Below are 18,855 nucleotides of genomic sequence, written 5' to 3'. Positions count from 1 at the left end.
GCTTATGCTTCTTCCTTGGGACTGTTTTTGAGCCAACTAGTCAGGGCTTTGTTCCCAAGGAAAATGTCCTCTGGGTGTTTAAAGGCCACTGCTTGTTCTCCTGCATACCTGCAGAGCTGTGTATTTTGGGCAGAAGTTGATATTGTTTTGCCAATCTGGTGTGATGATCTCTTTTTTCTTCTCTCTTTTAAAAATTATATTATGGAAGTTTTTTGAGCACACACAAAGAGAACAATGTAACGAACCGTCCTGTCCTCATCACCAGCACATAGCCAGTCCTTCCTGCGTCCTCACCACCTTCTTCCAAATCCCCAGATTATTTTGAAGCAAATCTCTCACATCATGAATTTAATCTAGAAATAATCTATAAACACATGAATGGATATCTCTAGAGAATACTTTAAAAACAACTCTGGCCGGGTGTGGTGGCTCACACTTGTAATCTCAGCATTTTGGGAGGCTGAGGCAGGCGGATCACCTGAGGTCGGGCGTTCGAGACCAGCCTGGCCAATGTGGCAAAACCCCATCTCTACTAAAAATATAAAAAATTAGCCAGACGTGGTGGTGTGCGCCTGTAATCCCAGGTACTTGGGAAGCTGAGACAGGAGAATCTCTTGAACCCAGCAGGTGGCGGTTGCAGTGAGCTGAGATCGTGCCACTTCACTCCAGCCTGGGCGACAGAGGGAGATTCTGTCTCAAAAAAATAAATAAAAATAAAAATAATTAAAAAATAAAAACAACTCTGATACCATTTTCATGCTGAAGAATCACTAGTAATTCCTTAATATGGTCACACTTAGTCTGTGGTGATTTCTTGACCGTATCCATATGGTGCCCAAACCAGCGATTCACAGGTTGTGCCAGATTCTGGCTGTCCACCTTACGGAAGCACTTGGTGAGGCCTTTTCCTTACGTGCAATGATGCAGACAGGTGCTGGGACAGTCAGCTCTCCGGGAGCCAGGAGCAGCTCAGCCAGTCTGCTGATGTGTTGTCGGTTAAAAAGAGGAGGCACCTTGGCTCCAGGAATGTGTTTCCTTGCCAGAAGGATCCCCTAGCTTGGAACCACAGAGGCAGCAGTGGATGCCCCATGTTGGTGGGCTCTTCTCCCAGAGGTGCAGCAGGGCAGGCCTTGTGGGAAGGTGGGAGCTCCTGGCTGTGAGATTCAGCACTGCTGAGTTAGGGCAGTGACAGGGACTTGGGAAGCCTCCTGCAGCTGGGCCCCTGGCTGTGCCACCGCAGCCTTTCAGAACCAGATAATACGCAACTTTCATAAGAAGTCACTTTTTGTCTGTTCCTAACAAGCAATTCTTTTGGAATTTATGATATTTATATCCTCATTTTAACTTGGTATCTGTAGAATAGAAAATATGTTCCTAGATATTGGATATAAATTTTTGAGACAGGGTCTTGGCTCTGTCGCCCAGGCTAGAGTGCAGTGGCATGATCATAGCTCATTATAGCCTGAACTCTTGGGCTGAAGTGATCCTTTTGCCTCAGCCTCTGGAATAGCTGGGACTATGGGCATGCACTACCACGCCTGGCTAATTTAAAAAATTTTTTAAGACAAGTCTCCCTATGTTGCCCAGGCTGGTCTCAAACTCCTGGCCTCAAGTGATCCTCCTGCCTTGGCCTTCCAAAGCACTGGGATTACAGGCGTGAGCCACTGTGCCCAGCCTGGTATTGGGTATAATTTTATTTTATTTTTTGAGACAGAATCTCGCTCTGTTGCCCAAACTGGAGTGCAGTGGCACGATCTCAGCTCACTGCAACCTCCACCTCCTGGGTTCAAGCGATTCTCCTGTCTCAGCCTCCCCGAGTAGCTGAGACTACAGGTGCCCGCCACCACATCTGGCTAATTTTTGTATTTTTAGTGGAGGTACAGTTTCACCATGCTGGCCAGGCTGGTCTCGAACTCCTAGCCTCAAATGATCTGCTCACCTCGGCCTCCCAAAGTGCTGGGATTACAGGCGTGGGCCACTGTGCCCGGCTGGATATAATTTTATTTGAGCTTTTATCAAATGGTTTTTCATACTGAGTTTTGACAGGCTTTGTTTTAACCGTAATTTGGCTCCAGCTGGGAGCCCCTTTGCTCCCTTGCCTTATTCTGGTTGGTGGCGCATGTAGGTGATACGGGCATGAAAACCAGGCTTGAGGACATCGCAACCCCAAGGGGCTGTGCCTCCTTCCAGGAGGCCTACCAAGCCCAGAAGTTGTGCTCTTGGCCTTGCATGCTCATCTCGGAGGCGGCAGCAACACTTCGCTTTGGCTTGAATTTCAGTGTCGGGCATCCCTGCCTCAAAGCTGGTTGAAGCTCATGGAACCTTTGCCTCTGCCACCTGCACGGTCTGCCGAAAACCCTTCCCAGGGGAGGACATTCGGGTGAGTTAACCTGCTGTTGGTCGTCTTTCTACAGTTTGCCGTTGGGGTGATCTGGAAAAGTGGTATTTTGTAAGCATTGTCTTGAAAGGACAGTTGAACAATAATAGTGTGAAACATTTTATTTGTAAATTAGAAAATTAATACATGCTTGTGAAAAAATTTAAGACAATATAGAAATATGTAGGGAAAATGAATCTCCCTTCAGCCAATTCCAGTTTCCCACCTTTTTTTTTTTTTTTTTTGAAACGGAGTCTCACTCTGTCGCCCAGGCTGGAGTGCAGTGGGGCGATCTCGGCTCACTGCAACCTCCGTCTCCCGGGTTCAAGGAATTCTCCTGCCTCAGCCTCCTAAGTAGCTGGGATTACAGGCATGTGCCACCACACCCGGCTAATTTTTTTTTTTTCTGTATTTTTAGTATAGACAGGGTTTCACCATGTTGGCCAGGCTGGTCTCAAACTCCTGACCACAGGTGATCTGCCCACCTTGGCCTCCCAAAGTGCTGGGATACTAGGCATGAGCCACGACGCCAGCCCCTGCTGGCCACTTTTAACAGCTTGGTGTAAAAAAAAAGTGATATGTTTATATAAACATACATGCACGTATCTATGTACATAAACCTACACATAGATAAAAATTTTTTTTTTCAGGCTGGGCGCAGTGGCTCACACTTGCAGTCCCAGCACTTTGGGAGGCCGAGGCGGGCAGATCACAAGGTCAAGAGATCAAGACCATCCTGGTGGCCAAGATGGTGAAAACCCGTTTCTACTAAAAATACAAAAATTAGCCGGGCGTGGTGGCACACGCCTGTAGTCCCAGCTACTAGGGAGGCTGAGGTAGGAGAATCGTTTGAACCGGGGAGGCAGAGGTTGCAGTGAGCTGAGATTGTGCCACTGCACTCCAGTCTGGCGACAGAGCGAGACTCCATCTCAAAAAAAAAAAAAAAAGAAAATTTCAGCAATGGGGTCATTTTAAGCTTAGTATTCTACAGCTTGATTTTTTACTGAGCAGTTTCATGGATATCTTGTGTCAATACCCACAGTTCTGCTTACTCTTTTTATTAACTATAGAGTATTACATTTAGCCACTCACGTATTGTGGGACATTCTTTGATGTATGTAATTTTTACGATTAAAAATATAGCAGTGATACCTGTGCTTATACTGCTATGTACTTCTGTATTTCTGTAGAATGGTTTTCTTAAAATAGAATAGGATAGAGTTGAAAAATCTTAAAGATAAAACTCTGAAATGGAGACATGGCACAGGACTTTTTTTATTTACTTATTTTTTATTGAGGTGAATTTTTTGGTTTTGTTTTTTTGAGACAGAGTCTTGCTCTGTCACCCAGGCTGCATGCGATCTCTGCTCACTGCAACCTTCGCCTCCCGGGTTCAAGCAATTCTCCCGCCTCAGCCTCCCGAGTAGCTGGGACTACAGGCGTGTGCCAACAGGCCCGGCCCATTTTGTGTGTGTGTGTTTTCAGTAGAGATGGGGTTTCATCATGTTGGCCGGGCTGGTCTTGAACTCCCGACCTCAAGTGATCCACCCAGCTTATTGAGGTGAATTTGACATAACATAAAATTAACTGTTTTAAGGTGTCTGGTTCATTGGCATTTGGTACATTCACAGTGTGTGAAGCCATCATCTCTATCAAGCCCTGCAGCATGCTGATCACCCCAGAAGAAAACCTTGCACTTTCAAGCAGACCTTCCTCATTTCTTCTCCCTCCAGCCCCTGGCAACCACGAACCTGCTTTCTCTCTATAGATTTGTATATTCTGGATGTCTTATTATTTCACTTAAATGTAATCAGATGGCCTTTTTCTTTTTCCTTTTTTTTTCTTCAGATAGAGTCTCACTCTGTTGCCCAGACTGGAGTGCCGTGGCGCGATCTCGGCTCACTGCAACCTCTGCCTACTGGGTTCAAGCGATTCTCCTGTCTCAGCCTCCCAAGTAGCTGGGATTATGGGTGCCTGCCCCCTCGCCTGGCTAATTTTTGTATTTTTAGTAGAGACGGGGTTTCATGATATTGGTCAGACTGGTCTCCAACTCCTGACCTCAGGTGATCCACCCGCCTCGGCCTCCCAAAGTGCTGGGATTACAGGTGTGAGCCACCACGCCCGGCAATCAGATGGCCTTCTGTGTCGAGCTTATTTCCTGAAAATATTTCTGTCTCCTTCACCTTGTAGCTTGTGTTAGTATTTCATCCTGTTTTATGGCTAAATGTTCCACTGATGTATGCACCACAATTGGTTTGCTTGTACATGGATGGATGTTTGGGTTTTTCCCACCTTTCTGCTCTTGTGAATAGTTCTGCTGTGAAGCAGATGCAAGTATTCGTTTGAGAGTCCTTGTTTTTTATTCTTTTGAGTATGATACCCACAAGTATTGCTGGGTAACTCCACATTTAGCTTTTTTTATTTATTTATTTTTTGAGACAGAGTCTTACACTGTCACCCAGGCTGGAGTGCAATGGCGCGATCTCGGCTCAATACAACCTCCGCCTCCCGGGTTCAAGTGATTCTCCTGCCTCAGCCTCCTGAGAAGCTGGGATTACAGGTGCCTGCCACCACGCCCAGCTAATGTTTTTTGTATTTCTAGTAGAGATGGGGTTTCACCATGTTGGCCAGGCTGCTCTTGCACTCCTGACCTCAGGTGGTTCACCTGCCTCGGCCTCCCAAAGTGCTAAGATTACAGGCGTGAACCACCATGCCCTGCCCATGTTTAACTTTTTTGTTTGTTTGTTTTGAGACGGAGTCTTGCTCTGTCACCAGGCTGGAGTGCAGTGGCGCAATTTCGGCTCACTGTACCATCCGCCTCCTGGGTTCAAGCGATTCTCCTGCCTCAGCTTCCTGAGTAGCTGGGACTACAGGCACGCGCCACCACGCCTGGCTAATTTTTGTATTTTAGTACAGACTGGGTTTCACCATGTTGGCCAGGATGTCTCGATCTCTTGACCTCGTGATCCGCCCACCTCGGCCCCCCAAAGTGTGGGATTACAGGCATGAGCCACTGCTCCCGGCCCGTGTTTAACTTTTTGAGGAACGAATATACCGTTTTCTGCAGAAGCTGGACCATTTTACATTCCACCAACGGTGTGCAAGGGTTTCATCTTCTCCACATCCCAACACTTACTTTCCATTTTTTAATTACAGCTATCCCAGTGGGTGGGAGGTGGTAACCCATTGTAGCATTGATTGGCGTTTTCCTAATGATTCATGATATCAAACATCTTTCCATGTGCTTTTTGGCCATTTGTATATCTTTGGAGATTGAAGTCCTTTGCGCATTGTTTAATTGTGTTGTCTTTTTTATTGTTAAGAGAGCCCTTTATATATTCTGGATGCTAGATCCTTATCAGACACATGATTTGCAAATATTTTCTGCCAGTCTGTGGATTGTCTTTTTTACTTTGTTGATGATGTCTTTTGATGCATAGAAGTTTTGATTTTGATGAAATCCAGTTTATCTATTTATTTTCTCACTTTTTTGGAATCATATCTGAGAAATAGTATTGTTTTACTCCTGTTTTCTTATAAGAGTTTTATAGTTTAAAGCTTTTACATTTAGTTCTTTGATCTATTTTGAGTTAATTTTTGAGTGTCCTGTAAGGTAGGGATCCAGCTTCATTTTCTTTTATGTGGATATGTAATTGTTCCAGCACCATTTGTTAAAAAAAAAACTGTGTCTTGGCATTGTTGTTGAAAATCAGTTGGCCATAGGTGATGGGTTATTGCTGGATTCTCAATTCTATTCCATTGTTATATATATATCCTTGTGCTTGCACTATAATGTTTTGGTTACTGTAGCTTTGTAGTAAGTTTTGAAATTAGGAAGTGTGAATGCAGCACATAGTAGAAACTTCATATATGCGTATTACTGTTTTGGTCAACTCATTCATTCACTGAATGACCAACTTATTCAACAAATAGTTTAGTCTCCTCAGTGCCAGGCCCTTGTCTGGGTTCTGTGGATGTGAAAACAAATTAAAATAAGGTGGAGTCATCCAACATTTACAACTGGGTGCCATACGAGTTTTACTACAAATATGCACTGGACACTAACTGACTCAGCTGTAGGAACAGAGCAGGCTGGGAAGCACCTTGGAGATGAGGTCGTCTGGATGTAGAGTCTGTTTCTGGCAGCAGAGACCTGGAGTGTGGGAGGCCTGCTTGCTCTGTTAGGGTTTGAACTGTATCCTGACGATCATGGGAGGCATTGGAGGATTTTTAGGCAGGAAAATGATGTGAAGGGATTTGCATTTAAAAGAGATTATTTGGGGCTGGGCACAGTGGCTCACACCTGTAATTCCAGCACTTTGGGAGGCCTAGACAGGCGGGTCACCTGGGGTGGGGAGTTTGAGAGCAGCCTGCCAAAATGGTGAAATCCCATCTCTACTAAAAATTCAAAAATTAGCCGGGTGTGGTGGCGCACCTGTAACCCCAGCTACTCAGGAGGCTGAGGCAGAAGAATTGCTTGAACCCGGGAGGGGAGGTTGCTGTGAGCTGAGATCGCACCACTGCACTCCAGCCTGGGTAACAGAGTAAGACTCCATCTCAAACCAAAATAAATAAATAAATAAATAAATAAATAAATAAATAAATAAGAGAATAAAATAGATAATTTGGGCAACAGGTTGGTGTTAATTCCCCACCTTTGTTCTTCTCCTTCAGTACTGTGTTGGCTGGTCTGAATGTTTTGCCTTTTCATATAAATTTCTGAAAGTGTTGCTATCTGTTCTCTGCCTGTTTTATTTTTGTTGTTGTTGTTTGGGGTTTTTTTTTTTTTTTTTTTTTTTGAGACAGAGTCTTGCTCTGTCACCCAGGCTGGAGTGCAGTGGTATGATCTCAGCTCACTGCAACCTCCCACTCCCAGGTTCAAGCGATTCTCTTGCCTCACCCTCCTGAGTAGCTGGGATTACAGGCATGCGCCACTACGCCCAGCTAATTTTTGTATTTTTAGTAGAGATGGGGGTTTCACCATGTTGGTCAGGCTGGTCTCGAACTCCTGACCTCATGATCCACCTGCCTCGGCCTCCCAAAGTGCTGGGATTACAGGCGTGAGCCACCGTGTCTGGCCTCTCTGCCTGTTTTTTAAGACTTTTGTCTTTGGAATTTTGCAGTTTCTCCATTGTGGTTTTCCATATGAATTTCCTTTTATTTCTTCTGCTTAAAATTTGTAGGCCAGTTGGTCATGGTGGCTCACGCCTATAATCCCAGCACCTTGGGAGGCCGGGTGGGCAGATCGCCTGAGGTCAGGAGTTTGAGACCAGCCTGACCAACATGGAGAAACCCCATATCTACTAAAAATACAAAATTAGCCGGGCGTGATGGTGCATGCCTATAATCTCAGATACTCGGGAGGCTGAGGCAGGAGAATTGCTTGAACCCGGGAGGCGGAGGTTGCGGTGAGCTGAGATTAGGCCATTGCACTCCAGCCTGGGAAACAAGAGCGAAACTCCATCTCGAAAAAAAAAAAAAATTGTAGGCCTTCCTTAAGAAAAATAAAATAAAATTCTAGGCTGGGTGCGGTGGCTCCTACCTGTAATCCCAGTACTTTGGGAAGCTGAGGCGGGTGGATCACCTGAGTTAGGAGTTTGAGACCAGCCTGGCCAACATGGTGAAACCCCGTCTCTACTAAAAATACCAAAATGAGCCACGTGTGGTGGCACCCATCTGTAATCCCAGCTACTCGGGAGGCTGAGGCAGGAGAATTGCTGGAACCCAGGAGGCAGAGGTTGTGGTGAACCGAGATCATGCCACTGCACTCCAGCTGGGTGACAGAGCGAGACGCCATCTCAAATAAAATAAAATAAAATAAAATTCTAAGCCCTGCAACCAACTGAATGGACCCCTCCCCTTGGTCAAGGGAACCCCAGAGAAACCTTGGAAGCTTGAGTTCCTGGCCGTAGCAGGAGGGGAGGTCAGACGTGTCTCACTGTACCCCTCCCTCCCTAACCACCATTAGCCTTCTTCACTAAGGGCTAAACAGAAACCAGCCCTTTTCAAAGACTCCACACTGCTAATGTGGATTACTGGCTTACCTTCCCAGATACAGATTAAAGACAAGATGAGATTAATGGCTCCTTCACCCTTCCCTGAGAGGTCTGCTTAGTTCTCTCCCTCTGTTTCCTTCTATCTTAGGTAAAATGTACATTTACTGGGCACTTAACTGAAGTCTCACAAGTATGTAACCACTCACCTGACAGCCACCCTCCCCCTTTGAGGGACCACGTGTAATTACTAAACCTCCTGAGAACCTCTTGGGACAAAAACAACCACAGATGTGCTTGTGACTTATGTTTTTCCTGTGGGCACCCTCAAGCTGGTTCAGTAGCCCTCACTTGCTTGAGATCCTGAATCTGTGGGTTGGTATCTTTCATGGTTGCTGGATAATACTCTGCCGTTATCTCTTCGGATATGAATTGCCCCTAGCCCACTATCTGGCCCCTCTCTTTAGGGATCTCTGATTGAACATACGTTAGACCTTCTCTCTCCTGCTACTCCCGATCACTCTTCTGTTCTGTAATTGCTGCTCATTGTGCTGCGTTCTGGATCATTTCTTCTGGTCTTTTTTCCAGTTTACTAATACTATATTCTGTTATGAAGTCCTTCCATTGAGTGTTTCTTTCTTTCTGTTTTCCCAAACACCAACTCAAAACAGACATTGAGTTTTAATTTTGGTTCCTGTACTTTTTATTTCTAGAAGTTCTATTTGGTTATTTTTCAAGTCTGTTACATTATGACATAACTTTTTAATAGTTTTTTATCTTTAATAGATGGTGTTTTTTTTTTTTTTTTTTTTGAGACGGAGTCTCGCTTTGTTGCCCAGGCTGGAGTGCAGTGGTGCGATCTCAGCTCACTGCAACCTCCACCTCCCAGGTTCAAGTGATTCCTCTGCCTCAGTCCCCCAAGTAGCTGGGATTACAGGCACGCACCACCACGCCCGGCTAATTTTTTGTGTTTTAGTAGAGACGGGGTTTCACCATGTTGGCCAAGACAGTCTCTATCTCCTGACCTCATGATCTGCCCACCTCGGCCTCCCAAAGTGCTGGGATTACAGAGCTGAGCCACCGCACCGGGCCTTTAATAGATATTTCAAGTTCATCTTTTTTTTTCTTTTTTTTTGCTTCTTTAATTTTTTTTTTTTTTTTTGCTACACCCCATGCTTCCAAGATAACAGTTTTTTCTTTTTAATTTAAATATAAAACGGTTTTACTGTGTATCCAAGAATATCTGAAATCTTTTGTGGGTCTCTTTCTTTTGTCTTTTGTTTCTGTTGCTTCTTGCTGGACTGAGCCTGCTTAAAACAAGCCCCGTTAGCTGTAAAGGTTTACCTTAGAAAGTCAGGTGTCTTCCTCTGTAACTCTCTCCCTTTTCCATCTGCTCCAAGGCATTTGTTTATGTTAATGTTGACGCAAAGTGAAGTTGTGTCCAGTTCACCTTGGCCAGTAAGGAAGCGGTGTTTGGCAGAAGTTGTTACTCCTAATAATGCCAGCCAGTGAGTGAAGCTGACCTGAATGCCTCCCAGGGCTGAGGCAATGGCACCATCACTTAAGCTCAAACCGGAGACAGTTTCACCTTTGTGACTGAATAATGTTCGGTGTAGGCCAAATGCCTGCAGACTACTGTTTGAGTACTGGTGTGGTCTACGGTGTTTCCTTAGCACCTGAATGTCTCTGGTCGCCATCCCAGGGGTACAGCATGGTGTTAGATACGCTAGACGCCTGACGAAGTAATTATGGGTGAAACATATGATGTCCAAGACTTGCTTTTAAACGCTACAACACCTCCTCCCGGATTCTGGAGGCCTGTGAAACAATTAGCTATGAAAACTGGTAATTCCTAAAGCTGGGTACATGGGGGTTCATGATACCTCTCTCACCTTTTTGGGGGAGATGACACTAATAAGAGCTTGTTGCCTTTTCCTTTTACAAGGTATTGCAGGCATCCTCCTCAGGCCTGTTTTCTCTGTTTTCCAGGCTGACGTGATGGCAGACAGGGTTCCCCGCTGCCCGGTGTGCACCGGCGTTGTGAAGCCCGACATTGTGTTCTTTGGGGAGCCGCTGCCCCAGAAGTTCTTGCTGCATGTGGTTGATTTCCCCATGGCAGATCTGCTGCTCATCCTTGGGACCTCCCTGGAGGTTTGTCAGCAGGCTTGTGCAGGGAGGAGGCTGGAGGGCAGGGGAAGGGAGGGGTACAGGAGTCATCTCATGGGCCCTTCCAGGGCTGGTGCCACTTTTGGAAGGTGAGTGGATTCAGCTGGGGTTCCAGGCTGAGGGAGCAGCAGCCTGTGCAGGAGACAGGAAGGTGGGAAGCTGCTGGGCTTTGGAGGTGGTATAGGTGCGGGTGGGGCACCACGTGTGAGGAGAAGGGAGAAGGGTGGGGGCGTGGGGGTGAGGTGGAGGGGCGGGCCTCCCAGGTCAGATCAGGAATACTGATGCTGCAGCGGGAGGAGTGATAAATCCACAGGGACCGTCCCGGGGACGTGGCTGCACCCTTGGGGTCAGAGAGGCCTTTGGAGAGTGGAGAGTGGAGCAAGCAGTGCCCGGAGGCTGGTCCTGAAGAAGGTGGCGCTGTGGTCCCCTGAGGGATGGCGAGGAGGGGACTGGACTCGCAGTCTGTGATGTTTTGGGGACGTGAGAAGGAGGCGTCTGGCTTGGTCTGTAAGGTCAGGGCACTTGCTGGTGGGGCGTGATTTGGGAGGGAGGATGCCTGGCTCGGTTCTGCATGTGTCTGAGGTGTCTGGGAAACACCCCCTGGATGTGTTCAAGCGGCTGTTCTGCGTTTGCGTCTGAAGCTCAGGAAATTCCTAAAAGCCGTGATGAGAGCAAGAGATGAGACCATGAAGTCAGTGTGTGCGTGACTGGATGTAGGCACCAAGGGCAGAAGGGCCAGAAAGACCTGTGCTCAGAGGGGCCCAGGGCAGCCGCAGGGGCCCAGAGCATGTGTTTGTTCAGGCATTCATTGTGTGCTGCCTGCTGTGTGCTGGGCCCTGCTCCAGTGCTTTGGACATACACAGTCAGATGTCAATGTAAGAAGTTATATAGTTTGTTAGGAGATGATTGATGTTATGAGAAAGATAACAAGTAGGATAGAAAGGCTAGAAGGGTTGGGAACCAGCTGCAGTGTCAAGTCAGGCAGGTGGAGTTGGATCTAAGAGTTTACCAAGGTGAGGGGGGTCTGGCAGGGGACACTGCACAGGTGACAAGCAGCAAGGAGGGTGGGGCGAAGTCAGCATTGATGGGCATGGGGCTGGAGCAGAGAAGGAGGTGGAGCACAAGTGTCATCTCATGGGAGGCTGGCGCCGCCTCAGAAGGTGAATGGGTTCAGCTTGGGTTCCAGGCCAGAGCCTGAAGTTGAGAGGACTCTGTTGGGTGCTGGGCTGTGAGCCCACCATGGGGGCAAGACTGGGAGCAGCAGACCCAGCAGGGCCCTTGTAGGTACTCACCGGCTGGCACTGGCTGGGGGCCAGGTAAAGCCAGCAGAGGCTGAGGGGTGCTGGAGTCTGGGTGTGTGTGAACGCAGAGTGGGTATGCTGGCACAGTGCATGGGAGGGCGTGGATTCCCAAGGACTCCAGGGCTGTGGCTGGAGCAGCTAGAAAGACGGAGCCGCCACTTCCTGAGATGGAGAAGCCTGGTAGGTGGGTTTGGGGGAGCTCAGGAACTCATCCTGGTTTCCACAGGTTTGAGGATGTGTGCAGACTGGAGGTGTTGAGCAGGTGGACATGAGTCTGGAGTCCAGAAAGGCCCAGAGGCAGGAGCTGGGGTGCTGGAGTGAGCAGACAGGAGAGCCCAGGGTGTGGACAGACATGAGAATGCCGTGCTAGGCCTAGGATGGAGGGACAGACGCAGGAGGAGCAGTCAGAGGGGCCATGGTGGTCAGCACAGTGTGGGCTGAGACCAGCTGACCGTGCTGGCCACCAGGTGTGGACACTTGGGCCACCAGCCATCTTTATTGTGGAAGTGAGATGAAAATGGCGTTTTTTCTGATTATAAGTGTACCATGTGTGTCTTTGAAAAGATTCATACATTATATAAAGATATAAAGCAAAGGATCAACTTTTTAATCCCACCAACTGTTAACATCTTATTCTGTGTCCTCTCAGGTTTCTTTTTTTTGTACAAATGCACATGTACAGGTGGTAATTTTTAACTAAAAGTTGGACAGCACTGTACATTCTATTCTGCAGCCTGCTGTTTTCACGTAACAATGTGAGTCCATGGAGATCCGCTGCCTTGTTAATGCTGACAGTTTCCCTTACACAGATACGAGGTCCCAACTGAGAGGCCCATGTCTGTAAGGCTGGTGCCATCATGAACCGAGTGAGCTGGTCTCACACACAGACTCCATCTCACGTGCTTTGTGGACGAAATGTTAATGTGTTTGACCATGGAGTACCACTCCAGATCCCCTTTAGGTGTGACGTAACATGTGGGATGTAAACCATATGATCTTTTCTAAAATCTCAAAAATTCTGAAACATATTCAGCCACAAGAGCTTTAACATAGATTTTGTGGATTTAATACAAAATTTATGTAAGCAATTTCTTACTGATGGACAATGACAATAAATAGTATATAATTTTTATATTAAAAGTAATGCTGGGCCAGGCACCGTGGCTCACACCTGTTATCCCAGCACTTTGGGAGGCCAAGGCAGGAAGATTGCCTGAAGCTAGGCATTTGAGACCAGCCTGGGCAGTATAGTCAGACCTTGTCTCTACAAAAAATAAAAAGATAGCCAGGTGTGGTCTGTGTACTTGCAGCTATTTGAGAGGCTGAGGAAGGAGGATTGCTTGAGCCCAGGAGTTTGAGGTTATAGTGAACTATGATCATGCCACTGCATTCCAGCCTGGGTAACAGAATGAGATCCCATGCTGTAGTGAATATCCCTGTGTATCATCCTTATCTACCCATGCAAGTACTCCTGAAAGGTAAATGCTGATAAATATTGAGAACTTGCCTTCCAGAAAGATGTAACAATTACACTGCCACAAACTGTGTTTTTGTGTAGCCATTTTATCACATCCTCACCAAAACCAAAATCACACAAATTAAATTGGTTAAAAAATGCATGTGTGTGTGTGGAGGGGGGTGCGGATTTTGCATTTCTGTAGTAAAGAACGAAGTTCATCTTTTCATGTTTGTTGGCCAGTTGTGTTTCTTCTCTTTGGATTGTATATTTGTACCTCTTGACCATTTTTCATTGGGTCATTATAAATTAGTTTTAATTTTAATATAAATTAAATAATATAAATCCGTTTTAATGTTAATATAAATATTTCTTTCTTTTTTTTGAGACAGAGTCTTGCTCTGTCTCCCAGGCTGGAGTGCAGTGGCACGATCTTGGCTCACTGCAACCTCCACCTCCCAGGCTCAAGCCATTCTCCTGCCTCAACCTCCCGAGTAGCTGGGATTACAGGCATGTGCCACTACGCCCAGCTAAGTTTTGTATTTTTAGTAGAGATGGGGTTTCACCATGTTGGCCAGGCTGGTCTTGAACTCCTGACCTCAGGTGATCTGCCCGCCTCGGCCTCCCAAAGTGCTGGGATTATAGGTGTGAACCACCATGCCTGGCTGTTAATATAAATGTCATTATAAATTAGCATTATAAATTAGTTCATAAATTATAGGTTTATAAATGAGTATCAATTAGCAATATAAACTATTATCATATGTTGTAAATATTTTTGTAGTTTATGATGATGAGAAGTTTTTAAAAATTTTAAATTTTCGACATAGTAGTTTTATGTAGATACCGAGGTAATAGTATTTACATAGTCAGATCTGTCATTTTCCTTTGTCTTATCTGACTTCAGTTTTTACGCCTAAAAAGTTCTTCCCTATCCTTACTTGTAAACCCTCAGTTTTCTTCAAGAACTGTTTTGTTTACATTGAAACCTTTAATCCATTTGAATTTTTTTTCAGTGGGAGGTAGGAATGGAGTATTTTCCTCCCAGATAATGAGCCAGTTCTAATGCCATTTATTAATGTATCCATTTTTTACCTTGTTCCTCTTAAAAGAAGCTTTGAGAGCTGTATGAAGGAGCCTGATGGCACTGAGCTAGGCCTCTCTAGAGGCTGGGTGGGGAAGACCATGGAGAGACATAACAGTAACTCCTGCTTGGGGGCACCAGCTCCTCTGGGTGCCTGATGCTGGTGGCGGCTGTCACAGCGAGCAGGGCTAGCCAGAGGAGACGGACGAGTCTGTGCTGTTGTCCCTCTGTGGCATGCTGGGAGACAGCGAGGTGGGAAGGACAGGGAGAACAGAACGTGCTCACAAAGAGGAGGTAGGAAGGTTGGATCCCTGATGAGCCTTGGAACGGAGGTGGGGAGAAGCAAGGATGTGTGGAAATAGCAAGAAGTGGAAGAGAGAGAGGCTGAGGGGAGAAAAAAGTCACTGAGGCCAAGCGGCAGGAGCTCAACTGAAGAAATGAGATTGGTGGTGGGTTTTCCCTATATCGCAGGGTCTGACTGCCAATCTGCTGCTCCTCCAAGGCCTCAGTGGCTGTGGCATGAAACATCCTGAGGGGCTCGTAAGGTGGACACTGTGCCCCTCACATTTGGGCCATTTTTCAGGTGGAGCCTTTTGCCAGCTTGACCGAGGCCGTGCGGAGCTCAGTTCCCCGACTGCTCATCAACCGGGACTTGGTGGGGCCCTTGGCTTGGCATCCTCGCAGCAGGGACGTGGCCCAGCTGGGGGATGTGGTTCACGGCGTGGAAAGGCTAGTGGAGCTTCTGGGCTGGACAGAAGAGATGCGGGACCTTGTGCAGCGGGAAACTGGGAAGGTACAGACTGCTGAGGAGGACCATCCAAGGGGCTGCCCTTCTCACTGCTCTAGGGTATGGTCCACCTGATAGGGAGCCCCATTGGCTAACACAGTAACAGTAATAGCGGATGATGCTGTGAATCCTGCACCAGGCACTACCTGGACCTGACTGGGTATTACTTTCAATACCTCCATTTAGAGATGAAGAAACAGATGCTAACAGGCCAGGCAGGGACACGGTCCAGACACTCAGGGCTGATGAGTCTGTATTCTTAACAGACTATAGGCGTTATCTTGACTCCCTAAAATAAAGCAGCCAACAGTGTTCCTCTAAGGCCTGGTATGTGATTCTAAGATGATACGGGTTAAAGAACTTTGAGAAGCTAAAGTTCTCTGCATCTGTGTGGGATGAAGGCTACATTAGTGATGCTTTTCGGAAGTAATTGGTATGAGAGCCATTGATCAATTATAATCTGAGGAAAGCCAAAGAGCCTTGATGCTTTCTAAGAGATTCCAAACCACCTGTAAACAAGTAAAGTTACAGAAAATGCAGTTTCCCATGAGAATCATGTAGCATGCATAGCCTTGATTAAAGAATTTTCAATGGGAGGTGGCATTAAGCATTTAAAGTCCAGTGTTATGATTACAGGCAGGTGTAACACTGTCCAAAGGGGATTTCACCAGTGTATTAGTCTGTTCTCATGATGCTCATAAAGGCATCCCTGAGACTGGGTAATTTATAAAGGAAAGAGGTTTAATGGACTCACAGTTCCATATGGCTGTGGGGGGGCCTCACAATCATAGTGGAAGGCAAAGGAGGAGCAAAGTCACGTCTTACATGGCGGCAGGCAAGAGGACATGTGCAGGGGAACTGCCCTTTATAAAACTATCAGATCTTGTGAGACTTACTATCACAAGAACAGCATGGGAAAGACCCACCCCCATGATTCGGTTACTTCTACTTGGCCTCACCCTTGACACATGGGGATTATTACAATTCAAGGTGAGATTTGGGTGGGGACACAGCCAAACCATATCAACCAGAATATATCACAGTTGATGCTCCTCTTGCCTTCCAAGGCAGATGTCTTAGGAAATCCTGATCCTTTTTCCTTGTCCACAGCTGTGGCTGCCTCATGGCTTAGGGCCATGGGGTCAGCACTCTCCTCACCTCCACCAGTCCAAGACCTCCAACCTCTGGTCACAGGCTGATTTTTTACCAATCATGGTCACTTCATTATGGAAGCAGGGAACCCAGCTAACAATGAGGCTTAAACGCTGAGAGGCGAGTGCCTCCTGGCCAGCTCACAAGGCAGCAGAGATCTTACATCAGCCCAGCAGGCTTTTGTGAGGGAGCCTTTTCCTGCTCCGACCTCCTATTTTCTTTTTTTTGTGAGGGAGTTTCACTCTTGTTGCCCAAGCTGGAGTGCAATGGTGCGATCTTGGCTCACTGCAACCCTGCCTCCCGGGTTCAAGTGATTCTCCTGCCTCAGCCTCCTAAGTAGCTGGGATTACAGGCATGTGCCACCATGCCTGGCTAATTTTTGTACTTGTATTAGAGACGGGATTTCATCATGTTAGTCAGGCTGGTCTCAAACTCCTGACCTCAGGTGATCCACCCGCCTCAGCCTCCCAAAGTGCTGGGATTATAGGCGTGAGCCAGCATGTCCGGCCCAACTTCCTGTTTTCATAGAAAAGCAGATTGTAACTCTGGTAGCTCCTGTGGAGTTTTGGAAATGGCCTAATAGGATGTGAACTGTATTATCTAGTTTCACAGAAATGTATGTAAAATGGGTTATGATTTCATTTTTTGTTTTTTAAAGAATTACTATCCAAGGGGTTACTTTTCCAAATAGTGAATGCTTTTAAGCACGTGAGCATCAGTACATCTTGATTTGGGTACTTAAAGTCCCATAGAATGAGGCTCTCCATTTAGCCACCCTGTTCTGCCCAGGCCTGCTGGGACCTCTTAGCCCAGCACAGTAGCAGCAGCATTGGCAGAAAGCAGCTTGTTTTGTGAAATATTTTGCATGTCTGCAGCTAGAGCTGTTTGACCAGAGATCTGCTGGCCTGCCTGGGTGTGTAAACAGATAGCTGATACCCTCTGTCTTCTGTATTCCAGCTTGATGGACCAGACAAATAGGATGGCTGCCCCCACACAATAAATGGTGACATAGGAGACATCCAAATCCCAATTCTGACAAGACCTCATGCCTGAAGACAGCGTGGGCAGGTGAAACCAGAATATGTGAACTGAGTGGACACCTGAGGCTGCCACTGGAATGTCTTCTCAGGCCATGAGCTGTGCTGACTGGTAGGGCTGTGTTTACATTCAGGGCCACCCCGTCACATATACAAAGGAGCTGCCTGCCTGTTTGCTGTGTTGAATTCTTCACTCTGCTGAAGCTCCTAATGGAAAAAGCTTTCTTCTGACTGTGACCCTCTTGAACTGAAACAGACCGACTGGAATCCCAGACCGAGTCTGCTTTCTGTGCCCAGGTGAACGGCAAGCTCAGCATCTGTTGGATAGAGATCCAGACTTGGGCCGAGCAGCCCCCAGCCCTCTTCATGTTCCAAAGTGTAGTCTTGAGGCCCTGGTGCTGCACTTCTAGCATGTTGGTCTCCTTTAGTAGGGCTATTTTTAGTGAGAGAAAATCTGTTCTTTCCAGCATGAAATACATTTAATCTCCTCAAAGGGAGTGCAGGTGTTGACATGAGTTGGAAAGGGAACCCTGGCGTCCCCTCTATTGGAACAGTCTGAGGACTGAAGGCATTTGTCCCTGGATTTATTGGAGGTGGCCCAGCTCCTCCCTTTGAAGGTGGTCACATTCTGTTGAGTCTCCATACTCAGCCTCTCCTCCAGAAACAGATCTGTTCCAGAACATTCCAGCACTTTCTATCTGGTCACCTTGTCTCCACACTATGCACCCCCACCCTCACCAGGGCTTCCTCGAGTGACACTGTTAGAGCTAATCTTTGAGACGGAAGGCATTACTCACTTAAAACCCAGGCTGAGTCCTGGCCACCTGCTGGATTGTGACATAGGAGGTGGAATCCACTGAGCTCCTACTTCTGCACAGGCTCCTTCTCCTGGGGCTGCACCAAAGCCCAGCTCTGATGGCTCACCCTGTCAGGCACCAGCTGCTCCCTCCTGGGCTCTCACCCACATGCACATCCTCCTTCCTGTCATCAGATTACCTGCGTGTTTCCCCAGACAAAAGCACTTCCCATTCCTGAACCTTGCCTACCCTGGGCTGAGCTGACGGGAATAGATTTAATGACAGTGACTCCCAGCAAGGGGGTCTTTGCTCCTTAATAAGAACAAAAGGTGGAACTGGTGACCTAGGAAAACTGTTGAATTCTAAAAAGAATGAAGTTAGTTTCTAACCCTATTTAATGTTCCTTTTTAATTTTTTTAGTCTCGCCCTGTCGCTCAGGGTGCAGTGCAGTGTTACGATCTCAGCTCACTGCAACTTCCACCTCCTGTGTTTAAGCGATTCTCCTGGGTAGCTGGGATTACAGGTGTGTCCCACCACGCCTAGCATATGGGCATATTTATAACAGAGACAAGCTTTCGCTATGTTGGCCAGGCTGGTCTCGAACTCCTGGGCTTCAAGTGATCCACCCACCTCGGCCTCCCAAAGTGCTGGGATTACAGGCATGAGCCACTGTGCCTGGCCCCTTTATTTGATAATTTACACATA

At 47.0% G+C, this 18,855-nt stretch overlaps 1 protein-coding gene across 19 annotated transcripts in view; it reads left to right on the top strand.

Moving 5' to 3' along the window:
- The window catches only part of SIRT3 (sirtuin 3), a 22,377-nt gene extending 3,834 nt beyond the window's left edge, over positions 1–18,543 (top strand). For 11 of the 19 annotated variants that reach the window (XM_032149238.2, XM_058437074.1, XM_058437073.1 and 8 more), the window contains 4 exons: positions 2,280–2,380; positions 10,360–10,521; positions 14,961–15,170; positions 17,274–18,543. In XM_032149238.2, the coding sequence (XP_032005129.1) occupies positions 2,280–2,380; positions 10,360–10,521; positions 14,961–15,170; positions 17,274–17,294 (494 nt within the window). In that variant the 3' untranslated portion in view covers positions 17,295–18,543. Of the gene's footprint in view, positions 1–2,279; positions 2,381–4,008; positions 4,904–8,521; positions 8,746–10,359; positions 10,522–14,960; positions 15,171–17,273 lie in introns of those variants that run through there. The other 8 variants (XM_032149239.2, XM_032149236.2, XM_058437078.1 and 5 more) reach the window with 8 other exon arrangements.
- Positions 18,544–18,855: the final 312 nt, after the last annotated feature.

The sequence above is a fragment of the Hylobates moloch genome, unplaced genomic scaffold (assembly GCF_009828535.3).
Source record: "Hylobates moloch isolate HMO894 unplaced genomic scaffold, HMol_V3 SCAFFOLD_4, whole genome shotgun sequence".
NCBI classification, from domain to species: Eukaryota; Metazoa; Chordata; class Mammalia; order Primates; family Hylobatidae; genus Hylobates; species Hylobates moloch.
Note: the sequence above shows the minus strand (reverse complement) of the source record. Positions and strands in the feature narration are given on the sequence as shown.